This window comes from Callospermophilus lateralis, chromosome 1 (genome assembly GCF_048772815.1).
Source record: "Callospermophilus lateralis isolate mCalLat2 chromosome 1, mCalLat2.hap1, whole genome shotgun sequence".
Lineage (NCBI taxonomy): Eukaryota > Metazoa > Chordata > Mammalia > Rodentia > Sciuridae > Callospermophilus > Callospermophilus lateralis.
This window is the reverse complement of record NC_135305.1, coordinates 121,111,640-121,129,401: the sequence shown is the minus strand read 5'-3', so window position 1 is coordinate 121,129,401 and position 17,762 is coordinate 121,111,640. Positions and strand designations below refer to the sequence as shown.

Here is a 17,762-nt window from a genome sequence, read left to right as displayed (position 1 = left end):
ACCATTCTCATTCCTCCAACTCTGCCCTGTTCAATCTGGTGAATCTCCTCTTCTCCCTCTGCTCACCTCCCACCCCCATAATCTCTAATTTTTAATGTATGAGTGGAGGAGCCAGGAGGCTGATCAGGGGTTTTTTTAAAAAAAATTAATTCCAGGGCATGTTATTTGAAATGGGATCTCATTATGTGGCCCAGGCTGGTCTCAAACTCTTGGTCTCAAGCAATCCTTCTACGTCAGTCTCTCGAGTAGCTGGGACCACAAGCCTGCACCACTGTACTCTGCTTAGGTCATGTCTGTCTGTCTTCTAAGCCACATCTCCTGCCTGACACTGTGGGAGGCCACAGCATTACTGCCTTGTCTGTGACCTTGGGTGAATCACTTTCCCTTTTCAACTACTAGTTTCCTTATCTGTAAAGCAAAGATGAAATTAAAATATTTACAGCCCCAAAAAGTTGCTTAGTAAACAGCCCCTCTGCCAACCTTACTACCCAATATCCATGTAAATGTCCATGTGCCCAACTCCCCCCCTACCCCAGGATACCTCCCCTTCTCTGTCCTTGCCCCTGTGTTTGTGGAATACAAGGCATCAAGATGCTGCAACACATACTCAATCAAAACTTTAATCATTTCAAGGTGGGCATTAAACAGCCCTGCTAAGGCCTTGTCAGCTCTGGGACCACCACCCTGACAGTGGAGAGTCAGCGTCAGGGCCACAGCCCCTGGGCCCTGGAGGCCTCCTTGTGGGACTCCAATCCCAGAGCAGTAGTACTCACAATGCCCATGTCCTGCAGATTTCTTCTCCTTCTGCCAAGGAGTCTGAGTGCAGTATGTCCTTCAGAACAAGGGCCCAACTTTATGGAAGGCCTGTGGGCCAGGCAGGACCAGATTTGGACTACTCAAACTTCCCAAGGGAGGTACTTGGCTCCCTACTTCAGGGTTGAATCATGGCTTAGGATCCTTATAGGGGTGGTGGCTGTGGTGATCTGGAGGACATCCCTTCAAGTGTTCAAGAGGTAGCAGTAGGGTCAGGCAAATGCCTATTCCAGGGATATCAGGAAGGAAGACAGAAGCCTAGGGAGTGTGTGAGGCTGCCGGGTTGAGGGAGCCCAGGGACTACCAGCTAACCAGCCTCAGTTCAATGGTTTCTCCATCCTGGGGTCTGTAGTCAGCAATGCCTGCAGAAAGAGATGAAGCCAGGAAGGTTAACAAGACAAGGTATCCTCTGACCTGGATCCCCCTCCTGCTCCACTTTGAAGATCCACTCATGGTTTGCTGGTGGGAAGTTGAAAGCCTTTCAGAGCCAATAGTGACTCTGAACCTGTTAAATGAGGCATTTTTGCATTAGGGGCACCTCCAAAGGGCAGGGGTACAGGACTTCATGCTGGAAAACAGACACAAGGTGAGAAGAATCTGAGACCCTGACAACACTGTCTTCATAATACCCCAGGGGTTGCCAGGAAGAAGGATTTGCTCAGTGTGATCTGGAGGGAGAAACAGGAATAGCAATGAAATCTCCGGGATCTGCCTTTGCTCTCTAGATAATCCAAGCTCTAGTAGGATACATGGGTTCAAAATCCAGCTCTGTCACTCTTTAACATTGTGACCTTGGGCAACTTATTTAACCTCTGTTAACAATTGTGTTCTTATTAAAGAAATGGGGTGAATAATAACAATCAGGTTGAGGGTGAAGCTCAGTGGTAGAGCACTTGCCAGCATGCATTAGACCCTGGGTTTATACCCAGCACCAGGGGGAAAAAAAATCAGAAATGATGTCAACAACCCATAGGGGAGTTGAATGGGTCCTCAGAGAACCCAGGTGTCAGGGAGGTGCCACTACACTGGGCTTAGGACATTTCCTTTCAATGGAGATGCTATGATCTGAATGTTTGTTTGGCCCCATAATTCATATGTTGAAACTTAACCCCCAAGGTGATGCATTAGGAAGTGGGTCCACGAATGAAAACAGGTCCCAATTCAGCCTTTGACATGTAAGGAAAAGTTTGCTGAGGGATTCAAAGATAATTCTCTCACTCATAAAAAGGGAGTGGCCTCAAAAAGAAATAGAAGGGTCTTTCTATTTTTTTTTTTCTTTTAGCAGTGCCAGGGATCAAACCCAGGGCCTCAGGATTGCTATACAAGCACTCTGCCATTGAGCTATATCCTCAGCCCTACAAGGGTCTTTCTGGAGGAGGAAGCCACAAAGAGAGAACAGAGCCAAAGAAGTCAAGGGGAAACAGGGCTGAAGCCCTGGTTACAACATTCCTGAAGTCCTTGCTACCTCTGTACTCTGATCACACAGGCCAATGGATGTCATAGTGGAAAGTTGTTTGCATTGCATTTCCTGTTACTTGCAGTCTGTGTGGCTGTTATAAATAAAGAGTAAAATCTACATATACCAACATAGAAAGATGTCCATAGTATATTAAGAATTAAAAAAAAAAAAAAAAAGGTTGTGTTGGGTGTTATGGTGCATGCCTGAATCCCAATGGCTTGAGAGGAGGATCACAAGTTCAAAGCCAGCCTCAGCAATTTACCTAGGCCCTAAGCAATTTAGCAAGACCCTGCCTTAAAATAAAAAAAATAATTTAAAAAGTGGGGAATAATGGGTGTTGCTCAGTATTTAGCACCCTGGATTCAATCCCTGGTATATATATTAAAAAAAAAAAAAGTTAAAAAAGGTTGCAGCCAGCTGGGTGTGGTGGTGCACGCCTGTAATCCCAGCAGCTCTGGAGGCTGAGATAGGAGGATTGCAGGTTCAAAGCCAGCTTCAGCAACAATGAGTCGCTAACCAACTCAGTGAGACCCTATCTCTAAATAAAATACAAAATAGGGCTGGGGATATGGCTCGGTGGTCAAGTGCCCCTGAGTTCAATCTCCAGCACCAACAAAACACAACACAACAAATAAACAACAACAACAAAAACAACAACAAAATAACGGTTGCAAAACAGTACAGAGTTGCACTTGTCATTATGGTAGCCATTAGGCAAATGTGGCAACAAGCACTTGAAATCTTTGTATGAGAAAAAAAGAAAAGCATGTAAAATATGTCATTAGTAATTTTACATTGAAGCCAGGTGTGGTGGCACATGCCTGTCATTCCAGTGGCTTGGGAGGCTGAGGTAAGAGGATCCCAAGTTCAAAGTCAGCCTCAGTAACTAGTGAAGGCACTAAGCAACTTAGTAAGACCATGTTTCAAAATAAAAAATAAAAAGGGCTGGGGATATGGCTCAGTGGTTAAGCACCCCTGGGTTAAATCACTGTTATTGGCACCAAATTCAACATTTTAGGTCAGGAGCCATTTTATCTAAAAGTTCTAAAGTTTGGATTCTGAGGCGATGCTGCTTAACTTCCCATAAGAACATGTGCCTACTAAAAAAAATATCAACCCCACCACAGCTTAAACTTCTAAACATCTTACAATCAACCCCACCACAGTTTAAACTCCTAAGCAGCTAATGAGATTCCTCCCATAAGAACATGTGCCTGCTAAAAGGATCAACCCCACCCCAGCTTAAACTCCTAAGCAGTTTATGAGATTCCTCTTGTGGGCCATAAAACTGCTCTGAGTGCGGACAGGCTGCTGCTCTCCTCAGAGGACAGCCATGTTACTAACAATAAATCTCTTGCGTGGGATTCTGGTGTGTGGTGTGGTCTTTGGACTTTGCGTGGACTCTGTGAGTGTCCTTTCAACTGATACCAAACTAATTTTACATTGATTACCTCTTAGAATGATATTTTTGATATATTGGATTAAATAAGAAATGTTATTAATATTAGGGTTTTTTTTTTTTTTTTGGTATTTGGGAATGAACCCAGGGGTGCTTAACCCCTGAACCACATCCCTAGCCCCTTTTTAATATTTTATTTAGAAATAGGGTCTCACTGAGTTGTTTGGGCCTTGCTAAATTGCTGGCTTTGAACTTGCAATCCTCCTGCTTCTGCCTCCTAAGCTGCTGGGATTACAGGTGTGTGCCACCACACCTGGCCTTAATATTAGTTTGGACAACTAGATAATTTTAAATTACACATGTAACTGATGTTTTATTTCTATTGGATCCCATTGTTAGAAAGTATAGCTTTCCCCTGCCCACTTCCTGCTACCTCTGTACTTCTGATCACAGAAGGGTGATTGAGCTCAGGGCCTTATACTTGCTAGGCAAACACTATTGCTGAGCTATATCCCCACCTCTTCTTATTTTTTCATTTTTAGAAAGGGTCTGGCTAAATTGCCAACCTGCCTTACCCTCTGGAGTATCTGGGATTACAGGCATGTGCTGACACACTTGGTTGTGGCTCCAAATTTTTTTTAAACAAACTTACATATTTCTAGAAGTATCTAGGAAAAAATACACCAAATATTAAAAGGAGGCATTTCTAGACAGTGAATTACAGGTGATTTAAATTTTCCTTTTTTAAAACCTACTTGGTCTCCAAGAATTTCTATGATAACTTGCATAAAAATTCTAAGAAATCAGTTAAACAAATTAGGTCCAATCTTAAACATTGGTGATTTTACAAGGTATAGCCCAAGAAGTTTCAAGGGAAAGCTGGGATGAGTTGATGAAGCCTTACTGCTGGTTGGGGTGAGGTAGTGGACACATATAGGGGTTACAGGCAATCACACTCACCTTGCTGTAGGGGGGTGTCAGGGGCTTGGAGGAGCTGCCAAAACTCTCGGTCCCCAACTGCTTTCCCCATTACAGTTGTCAGGTAGGGGCCTGACAAGGAGGCCTGTGTTCCATACCTAGAAAAGGGAAAGATGAAGAAAGAGGAGACTGTTGTCTCAAGGGGAAAAGTGGAGCTCATCCACACTGGCAAAGAAGTTTTGTCCTTGCCTTTAGGGCCAGCACTAGCCAAAGCCTTCCTGGACTACCTTGCCACGGTCCATGGGTCTTACCTCTAACCCCTCCTCTCCAGACCCATAATACTGCCTGGAGGTTTCACCCTTTCTGCATTAACCAAGACCATGGCCTCCATGAAGGGACACTGATTAAGTTATTAACTCAGTTGTCATTCCCCGCTCTGGGGGCTGATGTTGTGTGCGACCAGGGAGGTGGAGAAGCAGAAGCAGAAGCAGATGGCATCACACTGAATAGGCCAAGATGCAATGAGAGAATGTGAGGCCAGGGTGCAGAGACACTGGGACACAAGGAGAGGGACACGGGGGAGCAGAGGCAGAGACAACTGGCAGTGGCACTGGGTCTCTCGTTCTCAAGTTTCCATGGTTCAGTAGCAATCCCCTCTTCTTGGAGCTGGGTTGCTTAGTCTGCGCTCTGGTTTCACATAATCCACACTTGTGGATGCTGGAGTAGTTAGACTTAATTAGGCCCTGGAAACTAAGAAATACCTTATTCACACCTTTTCCACTTTCTTTGAGCTCCTTGCCTTCCACTTTTCATTTCTCTGACCCAACTGGATACCATTTCCAGAGGTTCCTCTTAATATTTCATGGGGTACATCCTTCTTTACTCCAAAAGTGAGGATGGTTTCCATCTTAGACATGGGAGGATTATTAAAAAATTTTGTTTGGTGGTACTGGGGATTAGACCCAGGACCTTACACTTGCTAGGCAAGCACTCTAACACTAAACTACATCTCCAGTTCCTTTTTAAATTAATTTGTTTATTTTGAGACAGAGTCTCTCTAATTTGCTGGAACTTGCAATTCTCCTGCTTCAGCCTCCTGAGTTGCTGAGATTACATGTGTATACCACCACACCCTGCAGATTATTTCAGTTTTAATAAACAGAAGCTCACTCAGAGTAAGAGGCAAAAGAAAAACAACCATCCCTCCATATCTTCAAGGGATTAGTTCTAGGATCTCCCATAGATACTAAAATCCAGGAGTGTTCAAGTCCCTTATATAAAATGGCCTTTCTGCCTAGCCCCTGAACTCAGCCCATTCACACTAACAAAAGAACAGTTTCTCAGATTTGTGTTCATGATGGCTTTTCAGAGGTCCTCGAAGCTCTGAATTTTAAAATGTGAAATTCTTTTTGTTTTTCATTGTCTCAACAATATTCAAACACGAAAGCAGCAGGCTCTGAATAATCTCCACATCTGCTAAATTAAGACTTGGCAAGGTCACTCAACATGTGTGTGGCCTGTGACTGTGTTGGTATCCAGAAGCATTTCTCTGTGTGCTGCGGGAGATTGACCAGGAAGTGGGTTTAATAATTAAGGAAATGTTGGGACTAGAAAAAAAGCCTAGGAAACTACAGCAGCCTGTACAGACTCAGCTTCAGTGGTGGCTCAAATATAAGTGAGTATTGAGATCCCTGGGCCTGCCAGTGTAGACCTGTACTTTCACAGATAATACTTATTTAAATGTTATTATTATTATTATTTTGTGGTGTTGGGAATTAAACCCAGGGCCTCGTGCTTTCCAAGCAAGCACTCTACCACTGAGCCACATCCCCAGCCCCATTATATTGGTTTTTACACTTTTGTTTCTATTTAATTTACAATGTTGTTTAGGATTCATACCTGTCCAAAGGAAGAAAGAAAGGACTTGATAGTCACATCCAAGTCTCTTATAGAAGTAACAACCATGGATGTGGGAGATTTTTATCCTTTAAGGGGGTCTTTGCATATCTCTGATCTGAGAGTCCCTGGCCCAGATGACCCCAAGGTGACAGCTCTTGGTCCTCCCTGGCTTCAAAAGTTGTTCTCTGGAAAGTTCAGTTGGAAACAAGAATTGGGGACCTCTTCAAAGAGGCTCATTTTTCTAAGGGAGAATTCAGGGGAAGGGTTGACCTGATGGGACCCTAACTTCTCAAAAGAGAGAGTCATTCTCATAAGATGAATCACATTTATCTTATTTAGAACCAGATAGGGCCTGACAGGGAGTGGATCATCAAACCTGCTTATTCTTAGACTTGTTACATCTCAAGGTAAGAAGCAAGTTGAAGGACATTGTCCCATCTCCGCAGGGTAGCATTGTCCAACCTCCTCAGGGTAATTAATAACAGGATTGCACCAAGATTATTTAATACTACAAAGTCTTATTTCTTGAAAGCTAACCTGTATTAAGCACTTCCTACATGTTGGACCCTACACCTATAAAAGCAAATGACACTATCTCTTTATGTGTGTGCACTACTGGGGATTGAAGTCAGGGGTACTCTACCCCGGGGCTACATCCCCAGCCCTTTTCTTATTTATTTTGAGACAGGATCTCACTAAGTCGCCCAGGCTTAGCAACTTGATGAAATCCTTACGCCTCAGCCTCTGGAGTAGTTGGGATTATAAATATATGCCACTGTTTCCAGCTGAGTGGCACAAACTCTATGAGCCACTCACATTGCTCTCCTCAAAATGGTCCTGTGAGGACAGAACATCTGACATCCTCCCTGAATTATGGCAAATAGCTGTCTTAGGTCCCTAGCTGGAGAAAGGGGAGCTGGGATCCCAGTGCTGAGGGCTCTGATTCCAGAACTTGCTCTCTTAATGACAATGCTCTCCCATGGCCCCTTGTTTCCATGACAACATGAGCCAGAAAGGAATGCAGAAGGTGGACACAGAAGTTGGGCCAGTACTTCTCCCAAGGGAATCCTTTTCTCTGTCCCCTGTCCATTCCATGACCCTGGAAGAGGGGATGAATGGAGTGAGAATTAGAAAATGGGGGTGTCTCACGTGAATCCTCCTAGCTCGTGGGCCTTCTCCAGGACATCTTTCAAGGAAGACCCAGCAAGAACAGAGATGGCCTGTTGATATGGTGGCAAGACACTGGAGACCTTCAGTGTGACACTGATCATCTCTGAGACATGGGCAGGTGAAGGATTCTCAAGAGTTGAAGCCAACATAACTGTGCCAGGAAGGAAAAAAGGGGAAGCTGGTGTGAGGATAGAGAGCCTTGGTATGAGTCCTATCTTCCTGAAAGAACACTTTGGCCCATTTAGACTGCATCCTTTCCTGCAAGAACACTTTGGACCATCTGGACTGCATTCTTCTGCATGTTCTTAGCTTAATGCCATGACTATCTGCTAAACTGAAACCTGTCTGCCATCCCAGCTCCCTTGTCCTTCAGCCTCCACATCCCTGCACCACTCAAGATCAGGCCCCTCACTAGTTTCTCTGCTTCAAGAATTGTACCCTACAGGGCTCTTTCTTTTCTTTTTGGTAGCAGGGGTTGAATCCAGGGGTGCTTAATCACTGAGCCACATCCCTGAACCCCTTTTTATATTTTATTTAGAGGCAGGGTCTTTCTAAGTTGCTTAGAACCTTGCTAAGTTGCTGAGGCTGGTTTAGAACTTGCAATCCTCCTGCCTCAGCCTTGCAAGCTGTCAGGATTACAGGCATGCACCACAGTACCTGGCCCCAGTTTTTTTAATTTTTATTTTGAGACAGGGTCTTGCTAAGTTGCTTAAGGCCTTGATAAATTACAAACGCTGGCCTCCAACTTGTAATTCTCCTGCCTCAGCCTCTAAGTTGCTGGAATAAGAGTCATGCACCACCATCCCAGGCTCCCAGAGGACTCTTTCTAGAACATACATTTGTATACATTTTTAAAATGTTATCTGCTACCTCCACCTCCCCTCTCCATGCCTAGGGATTGAACTTGAACTCACATGTACTAGGCAAATCCTCTACAATCAAGCTATACCCAAGGTCCTTAACCTGCTTTTCATTCAATCTGCCTGCCACTCTTGCTCATTTCCATTCTTTTACAAGACCTTTCCCCAAGTTCCCCCAAATTATTTTCTTTTATGTGCTTTTATTCTTGCTGTCTTCTTTCTGCTCTGCCCTCCCTTTTCCTTTCTCCCTTCTCCACTGACAAATTTCATCACTTCTTCAAGTCTCTTTCCCAGATGATGCCCTGATTCAATGCTGTCAATTAATGCTCATCATGTTTCAGAGTTATCTGAAATACACCTCTCCTCATTTATTCATTCAAACATTTCTGCACTGAAGTCCACTCAGTGGCATCTTTGACCCCACACTGTGAGCATCTAGAGACTGTATTCGCATTTTAACTTCTGTGTCCCAGGCATACCAACAAACCTGTATTGCCTCAGCAAATTGGGACCAAGAAACCGCCCTTAACTGGGACACACAGATGTAAATAATCTCAGCAGATTGTAAGAAGTTGTGTTTCCACAAAAGGTTTGACTACCTCTAGGTGCCTGGCAGTCTGGGAAAATGAGATCCATATAGGTCTTGTGGTTCAGGACGGGCAGCAGCTGGGAAATCATGAGAGCATTCTGGAAGGCCCCATCCTTCAGGATGGCCAACAGGGCTGTCCTTGCTTTGAGGCATGCTATGCCTAGCCCCATTCTGGGCATAGGGGAGGTCATCAGCAACTGTGATGGGATGGGGAAGAGAGGAAAGGGGTGGGTCAACCAGCAGTGATTAGCCAGGTCTTCCAATCTCCAACCAGCCCCGCCTGACCTTTTAGGGACCCCCAGGCCATGGCTCCAGTGCCTCATTCCCACCTGCAGAGCCAGCGGGGTGCTGTAGACATTCCCAAAGTAGCCCTCAGGGGTCTGGGCCTTCAGGATCTTCTCCTTTGATGTTTGGATGGCCAAGGTGATCCGTTGTCTCAGATCAGGGTTGAAGTTGAAGCGTTCCAGACAGGTGAGGGCCAAGCCTGCCATGGCCACTGTGTCTGAAGAGATAGGAATTATGATGAGCTGGACAGTCATGAGGGACCATGCAGTGCCTTGAGGTTCAGGCCCTGTGGCAGTGGGCAGCCTCAGCAGGAGTTGAAGTAATCAGACAACATGATCAGAGCAGCTAGGGCCACCAACCCAAATCATTTGCTCAGGAGTCTCCCCATCTGGGCATTGAATATCTTATGTCTCGGGAAACCTCTTAATCCTGGGAAAACTGGTTTGGATGGTCACTCTACTCTTTCAGGGCTAAAGGTCAAGGGAAGAGACCATAGGAGGCAGGCCCAAAAATAATGGATCCTAGGGGCTAGAGTTCTGGCTCAGGGGTAGAGCACTTGCCTGGCATGTATGAGGCCCTGGGTTCGATCCTCAGCACCACATATAAGTAAATAAGTAAAATAAAAGATCCAACTAAAACATATTTAAAAAAAGAAAAGAAAAGGAAAGACTGGATCCTATACTACTCACTCCCAAACTTGGCTGCATTTTGAAATCCTCTGGGGAGCTTTTTTTTTTAAATTTTTAATCTTTTTTTTTTTTTTTTAGTTGTAGATGGACACAATACCTTTGTTTTATTTATTTATTTTCATGTGGTGCTGAGGATCAAACACCAGTGTCTCTCATGTGCAAAGCAAGTACTCTACCACTGAGTCACAACCCCCACCTCTGGGGAGTTTTAAGCCAATTGCTGCCTTAGGTCCATACCCAGGTAATTCAATTTAATTGATATGGAGAGTTGCATAGGTCCTGAGGTTTTTTTTAAGCCTGTATACCTGCTGCAGCTGATTCTAATGTGCCCTCTGATTTTCTGTAAGTCTGTAGGGGAGAACAAGCTCCCTACTTCTTCTCTCTAGTTATTTACCCACCCCCCAACACACACAGACCTTCACCATCCAACCCCCACTCTGTGTGAGACACATATTCACTCATGGAATGCCAGGCCTAGAAAGAGACCTTGATTCACAATGATAAGAAATAGAAATGAAAGCCCAAGTTCACATAGTGAGGAAGCCATTCTGGAACCTAGGGCTCAAGCTTCACAGGTCCTCTGATACCGAGATGATATACACCCAGATTTTTCTCTATGCCAGGTATATGCTAAATCTTTGCTTGTAAGGAATCCTATATTCCTAGGAGGTCATTTACTTTGTTTTTAATATGGTACTGGGGATCAAAACTTGTATACTTGTGAATGCTAAGCATACTCTTTTCTGCTAAGCTATATCCCCGGCTCCTGGAGGGTCATTTTATAGGAAAGGCCACCTGGCTTCCCCAGGAGGTCCTACAGTGAGTGTGCCATGAAGCTGGGGTTTGGATTCTAGTCTAGCTTCAAGATAAAGCCACTGCTCCACACACAAGTCTCCCTCCATCTCACTCCTAAGGGATGTGATAAGGAGGGCTCTCATAGGTAAATGTGGGGCCAGGACATGGAGGTCTTCAGCTGGGGATGGGAGCCAGGGAGAGCCAGCTTAGGGTCAACAGGGTTTGGCCCACTCACCCACAGACAAGTGACCCTGGTGGAGGTGGTGGTCGTGTTCCACAGCATACAGGAGCTTGCCCACCACACTGTCATGTACTCGCTTCTGGTGGACACACAGAGCCAGGATGCTGAGGCCATACTGGTAGTAGCTGGTGTGGGGGTGGCCCTTGTGATCATGCCCTTGGAGGGAGAAAAACAAGGGGTGAGGGAGTCATGCCAGGCCTGAGGGCTTGCCTCTCTGCCTTCTCCCAACAAGCAGCCCATCAGCACATGGGGCACCATTGCCTGTACTTTCCAACATACTCCTTTGAATTCATGATCCTTCATTCCTTTATTGCCTCAATCCCTACTTCATGAGGTCCTACTATGTGTTAAGCATTGTGCTTGAAGATAGGAGTAAAGAGACAACAGCCTGGCACTGTGCAGATGGGGTCTCTGATCATAGCACAACTCATACTCATGAGAGCCTGATTATAACTGAAACATGGTCTGAGGTCTATGGAGCCTTATAACAGAAGTCTTTCAATAGCTGGGAAGTTGAGACAGAATTCCTCAAGGAAGTAATGCCAAAGGTGGGGGGTGGAGGTGGGGTTAAAGGTAGAGTTGGAATGATCTAGAAAGGGAGGGAGGGCACATGTATGCAGACCTTGGCCTGTGAGTTGAAAGAAGGTGGGCAGTCAGGTCAGTCTTTATGGCTGAGCATCAAGACTTGCCAATAACGTGCATGTTGGAATTCAGGAAAGGCTGGATAATGCCTAGCTACCGGGAAAGGCTCAAGTCTCCAGGTGAACAATAAGAGAGGCAGAGTGGGAAATAGGCTGTGTAGAAAACCCCAAATTCTGATTCTCACCAAAAAATATCCTGAGCTCTCCCAACTGTTTCCCACCCACAGAAGATGGTGTCTCTCACCAATGGCTCTCTTCTCATCTTCCAGGAACCACTTGAGCTGGGAGACCAGTCTATCTCCTTTGCGGCTCCCGACAAATTCGCAGTTAGCTCTGAGAGTGAGCAGGTAGAGGGCTAGCTGGCCCATGGAAGGCTTGGTTTGGCAACCATTGTTGTAATTTCTGGAGGTAGACCTAGGACAAAGCCAGTTAATAACATCCTTGGAGGAAAGTGACACCTTGCTAAGCCTTTGGGGGAACCCCCGCCACTCACCAACATCACAGAGTAGAAAAATCCTAACAGTTGGAAACATCGCTAGAAGTGCCAAAAATTGGTGTAGTTAACTAAAGATATTTAAAAAGGTGAATGATTGGGTAAATGCTTAATTTAATCATTAAAATATCTTTAGTTAACTACAAGAATAAATTCTGAGGGCTCCTACATCCAAATCACCTGTGCTTGCCCCACACTTTGGCCATGTTTCACCCATATGTTCTTCCCTTCCTTTCCTCTCCCCACCCTGTATCCATTTCTCCAGGATCCCAAGTAGGAAGGTATTTAATGAATGCTCCTGATTCTTCACTGTTATTCAAACCCCAGAACAGGCCTTTCCTTAATGTTCCTTGGAAAGGAAGAATAGAAAGATGCTGCTTCATGGCTCAGAACAAAGCCATGGATTAGTGATGTCTGCTTCATGCATAGAAGATGAGCACAGATTCAGATGTTGTTTCTGGGCTCCCTATGGCAGCATGGTCATGGATTAGTGAGGTCTGCCTCAGGTATAAGAGGGTGCAGAAGCAGCACAAGGGTCTCATGTTAGCATCTCTGATCTCGTCCAACCATTATACAGAAGGAGAAAGACCTAGAAAAGACAAAACTTGCCTAAAGTCTGCCAACAATGCAGTAAAAGGCCCAAACTAGAACCTAGGTCTCCTGACTTTTGGGATGTGAAGCAAGACACAGAGAAAGAAGAGAGTGCAGCAGTACCCCAGGAGGCACTGCTGATAATCAAGCTTGAGGCTGTGAAGGTAGAGGTCCTCCTTGGTCCCAGCCTGCATGCTGGAAAGGCGCAGGCCCACATAGAGGCTGGGGTTCAGGTGTTCCAAGGAGAGCTGGTCCATCCAAGGCAAGAGGTGTTGGCCCAGCTTCTCTACCAGCTGGTTGTCCATCTCTGGTATTACTTAGGAAAGAAAATGGTATAAGTGAGGTCACAGAGCCATACTACCAAAAAGCAACTGCCATCCCCAGGGAATAAATATCCTCACTTCCATTTTCACCAAATACACATCCAACTTGAAAGGGGAAATATTACCAAATGGAGGCAATAGGTAAAGAGGGAAAGCAGATGTTCCCAGAGAGCAACTGGAGTGGGTGAGGGAGAGGCGGTAGGCTGAGGGCAAAGAATGCTATTGCCAGGCAACCACCTGCCCATCAGGAGCAACAGCAAGACTAGATATCAAGCTTTGGGGTATGCCTAGGCATCGTACCCTATCTTGCTTGGCTCTCACACCAGATCTGCTTTGTACAAGAGAAGAAACAGAAGTTCAAAATCATGTATCTTATATGAGGTTGCAAAACCAAGGATGGGTGTGACTACAAATCCCCTGCTCTTTGGTACCCCGCTAAATACATGTTCTACCCATTGACAAAAATGTCAACCTCATGCAGCATGTGTTACGCATCCAATTTTCAAATGCCATGAACTGCCAGCTGGTTCACTGGGGCTGCCTGATGAACTTCTTCCCCGTACATCTCAAAGTAACTCTTTTCTTGCCACCTGTGTTTGAGTGAAAATGGCCTGAGAGTTTGAGGCAAGTGACTAGCAAACTGTCATATTTTGTAGCTATTTATCTGAGAGCCAAATAATTTATTTGAAGCTACATAACTAAGATACAAAAATACCCTGGAAGCTAAAGCCTCAGGGAAATTTTCCAGCTCTAGTTGATGGCTGCCTTCCTCCCTTAGGGAAGGGACCCAAGCTCAGAACAGAGTAGCTTGCCTTAGAGGCTTTTTGGACTTTCCTTTCCATTTATGCCTCCCAGATGCTGCTGGTTCCAGCTGCCCAATAGTGGCCTCCAGTGTGCCACATCCTAGGATGATGGGCAGGCCGCTTCTCCTAGGGGACTAAGGAAAAGAACGGCCACAGAGTGCTCTACCTGCCTCCTGGCCTTCAACACAGCTCTCTCTGAGTTCAGGTCCCATGAATTTATGCCTGGTTTTCCAAAAGTCACAGATTCCTGCTGCCATAAAATGACCATTCACTAGCTTGAAACTTGAGTAATTCTTTGCTGTGTGGGGCCAGGCCAGAGCACACAGCTGGTTTCTCACCAAAATGTTCAGTAAGAGGGTTTTCAGCTGGGCAAGGGGGGGGGCACATCTGTAATCCCAGTGGCTCAGGAGGCTGAGGCAGGAGGATCTCAAATTCAAAGCAGGCCTCAGCAACTTAGTGAAGCCCTAAGCAACTTAGCAAGACTCTGTCTCAAAATAAAAATTTTAAAAAAAGGGCTGGGGATGTGGTTAAGTGACCCTGGGTTAAACCCCTGATATACACACACAGACACACACACACACATGGCGGGTGGGGGGAAGTTTTCTATCTGGGTGCTTGTCTCTACTTCTGTAGCCTTCTACCTCTGTCTTTCTGTCTCTGTCCCTGTCTCTGACTCTTTCTGAGGCTCTCTAATTCTGTCTGTCTCAATCTCTCTGATAATCTATTTCTCCACACTTTTCTTCTCCTATTTCCTAAAACAGGTGAGGGAGCCCTCTGGCTCCATCCTGGTATTTGACCTCCAGCATGGTGAGTCATCGGAGGATAGAAATGATAAGATGAGGAGCAGGTTGTAAAGAGAGGCTGACAACCAGTTTAACTTCCTTAGAAGGAAGGAACTGGGCAGATTCATGCAGGCTAATAAAAGTGGGCTTGGGCAAGCACTCTACCCTCCAGGGCTTTTCTCACAGGGGTACCCTGCACATACTATTCTGGTAGCTAAGCACTGATTGGGGCTGGCACTTAGAAACACAGGAGCTCACTTTGCTTTGGCATTAGTACTGCAAACCTGTCAATTTCACAAGCATATAGAGCTTTAAGCTAATAAAGCAGGTGCTGTGGGATTCTCATACCACTTCAAGGAGGAAGGCAGGAGAGCATTTTCTGGGTGCAGGAATGAGGCTGGGAATGACTTACTTAGCAGCAGCAGGATGTATCCCAAATCCCAGTACAAGGTTCTCTAGACCCCAAGAGAAGGGAGTCTTGTAGAGTCAGGCTCATGGGCTATTTGTGTGGCTAAGTACAAGGCTGGCCAGATGGGCAGGAGGGAAAGTTCTGGCTAGCCCAACCCAGGTCTCCCTGGGGTCTGCCTGGACAGGAACCAAGGACTCAGGGATGAGAGCTCTGATTGCCCTTTCGGAACACAGGTCAGAGGCTTCTAGTGCCCAGCAAAGACCCTGGCCTGAAGTTCTAAGATCTTAATCTGGCGAAGTTCCACTGGAGCACCTTGAGCAGATCACTTGGTCTTTCTGGATTCTTCACCTGATACTGGACATGTCTGTACCTGCCTATCATGGTTTCCTCAGAGACCTGGTGTGTAGATTACAAGGAAGAAAAATATGTGAATAGCCAGCATTCTGAAATCTTCCTTCTGCTTCCCACCTGACCCCAGTGTATGAGTGGCCCTAAGTCTATGCACTGAGACTCACAGACAGGTCCTGAAAGGTCCTCAGAGGTCCCTTAAGGTCCTTCAAGATATAACAGAGCCAGAGCAGGCAGGGCCTCTGAGTGTGCACCTCCCTCTGCCAGGCATGTTTGTCCCCACTTCCTTCTTCATGGGCTCCTTTTCCTCCTTTGGGTTTCAGCTCCCAGTCTTTGGAGATCCTTCCCCAGACTTCCACCCTTGGCTCTCTACCTCCACCCCTGGTTGGCTTCTCCACCTTTTTTTGAACCCAGGAGCACTTTATACCACTGAGCTACATCCCCAGCCCTTTTTATTTTTTATTTTGAGCCAGGGTCTCACTAAGTTGCTTAGCGCCTCGCTAAATTGCTGAGGCTGGCCTTGAATTTTCGATCTTCTTGCCTCAGCCTCCTGAGCTGCTGGGATTACAGGCAGGTGCCACCACATCCAGCTTGGTTGGCTTCTTTTTTGGCAATCACCACAGCCCAGTTTGGCATTTGATTGCTTTTATCCATCCCCTTCCCTAGAACATAAGCTCTAGGAGGGCATGGATTGGACCTGTTCTGCTCTTTGTTCTTTCTCCAAAGCCTAACATCAGGCAGGCCTGGCACAGAAAAAAACTCAATAAATGAGTGTGGGATGAATAAATTAATAAATACCTGAATTAATGGAGCTCTTGTCTGGTGGGGAGTTAGACATATAATTAATTTCAACACATTATGCCAAGGTGGAGGTCCAGCTAAGCCCAAACTGTTGTGGGAATCCAGAGGGACAGGTAAGTTCCCCTATCCCACTTCAATCTCAGTTCCCCCCTCCCCCAAATATGAGGGGGATGGGCAAGGTAGTCCTCCCTCTCTGAGTCCCAAGAGGAAAAAGGCACAAGATAGAAGCTGGCTACTCACCACAGATCTCAGCAAGAGCCCCTAGGGCCCCCAACAGGATGAAGAAGGCCCCAAGGTGTCCCATGGCAGGAGCAGGTGGGTGAGCAGCAGGCAGTAAGTGGGGCAGACTCCTGGGGCTGGCTGACTCTTGGAGGCTTCTCTGAGGACAGCCCAGTCACTGCTCTGAGAGAGGCAGTTTCTTGTCACTGATTAATCTCTCCACGCCCACTGTGCTGCTTGCTAAATCAGCAGAGAAAGAAGAAAAGGTCTGTTATTGAGAGGGGCGGGGGAAGGGCCAAAGAACAGAGGAAGGAAGGGCAGAGCAGCTTTCCTACAATTAAGGGACAAAAGGAAGGAAGGGCCCAGTAGAGACCCTGTGGACAAAACTTGAAGCCAGTCACGTTCTATCCCTGCTGCTTAAAGAGCCAGGCACCAACACAGTGTCTGAAGTCCGTCCAAGTTCATCCTACTGCTCCTGTCTGCTGTCCCCCCCCAGCTGTTCCAGCCGTGAGTTTTCAGGACTGGGGTGCCTACCTGGTGCTCCTCACAGAAGGAACCCCTCAGAGTACCCACTCTGGCTGGGGACAAGGAACACAACAGGGAGCTGTGGTGGTCACATGAGCAAGAGCTCCGAGTCAGCTGCTCTCTGCCAGCCAGCCTGCCCAAAGGGCGGGCGCAGTCCCTGGAAGCAGATCAGACTGACCAGTTTTTTCAACTAACCCAACAGACCTGGGGTTTCCTGGAGAAGAAAAAACAAAACAAGTTAAATAATGAAACGGGAATCATTTGAGTTACAAAATGGGAAGCAGGGCTGCTTGCCAGGGAAGCAGGGCTGCTTGCCAGGACTAGAAAATAACTTTTAAAAATCTGCAGAGAGAAGGGACAAAGGATTCCTTATGTGCTCAGCCCCACTGGAGACTCAATGAATATAAGTCAACTAGTAGTGACTGTGTGACATACCCAGGTATATGTAACTTCTCTGAGTTTGAAATAATTCCCCATACATGAGAGGAGAGGGTTGGATAAGATCATTCTAACAGCTCCCTTTTAGCTCAACATGTGAGGATCTTATAATCATAAAACACCTCTAATCATCTCCAAATGAGATTTTTATTGCAATTATTTAATGGCAAATTGCCAAGGTTCTTGCAAGATAATCTACTTTGTGCCTTTTTATCACAAGTCAAGCTTTCAATATTGATAAATATGGAGATGTGGATCTATTTTAAAAAGTA

At 45.9% G+C, this 17,762-nt stretch overlaps 1 protein-coding gene across 1 annotated transcript; it reads right to left on the bottom strand.

The window, feature by feature from the left end:
• Positions 1–604: 604 nt before the first annotated feature.
• Positions 605–17,147, bottom strand: Tcn2 (transcobalamin 2). Its single transcript, XM_076837751.2, has 10 exons — positions 17,062–17,147; positions 16,549–16,767; positions 12,966–13,158; positions 12,003–12,172; positions 11,112–11,273; positions 9,437–9,609; positions 9,118–9,304; positions 7,638–7,809; positions 4,632–4,747; positions 605–1,175 (listed from the first exon to the last, which is right to left on the bottom strand). The coding sequence occupies exons 2-10, from the start codon at positions 16,610–16,612 to the stop codon at positions 1,114–1,116; spliced, it is 1,299 nt and encodes a 432-aa protein (XP_076693866.1). The 5' UTR covers positions 16,613–16,767; positions 17,062–17,147; the 3' UTR covers positions 605–1,113.
• Between the last annotated feature and the right edge of the window lie 615 nt (positions 17,148–17,762).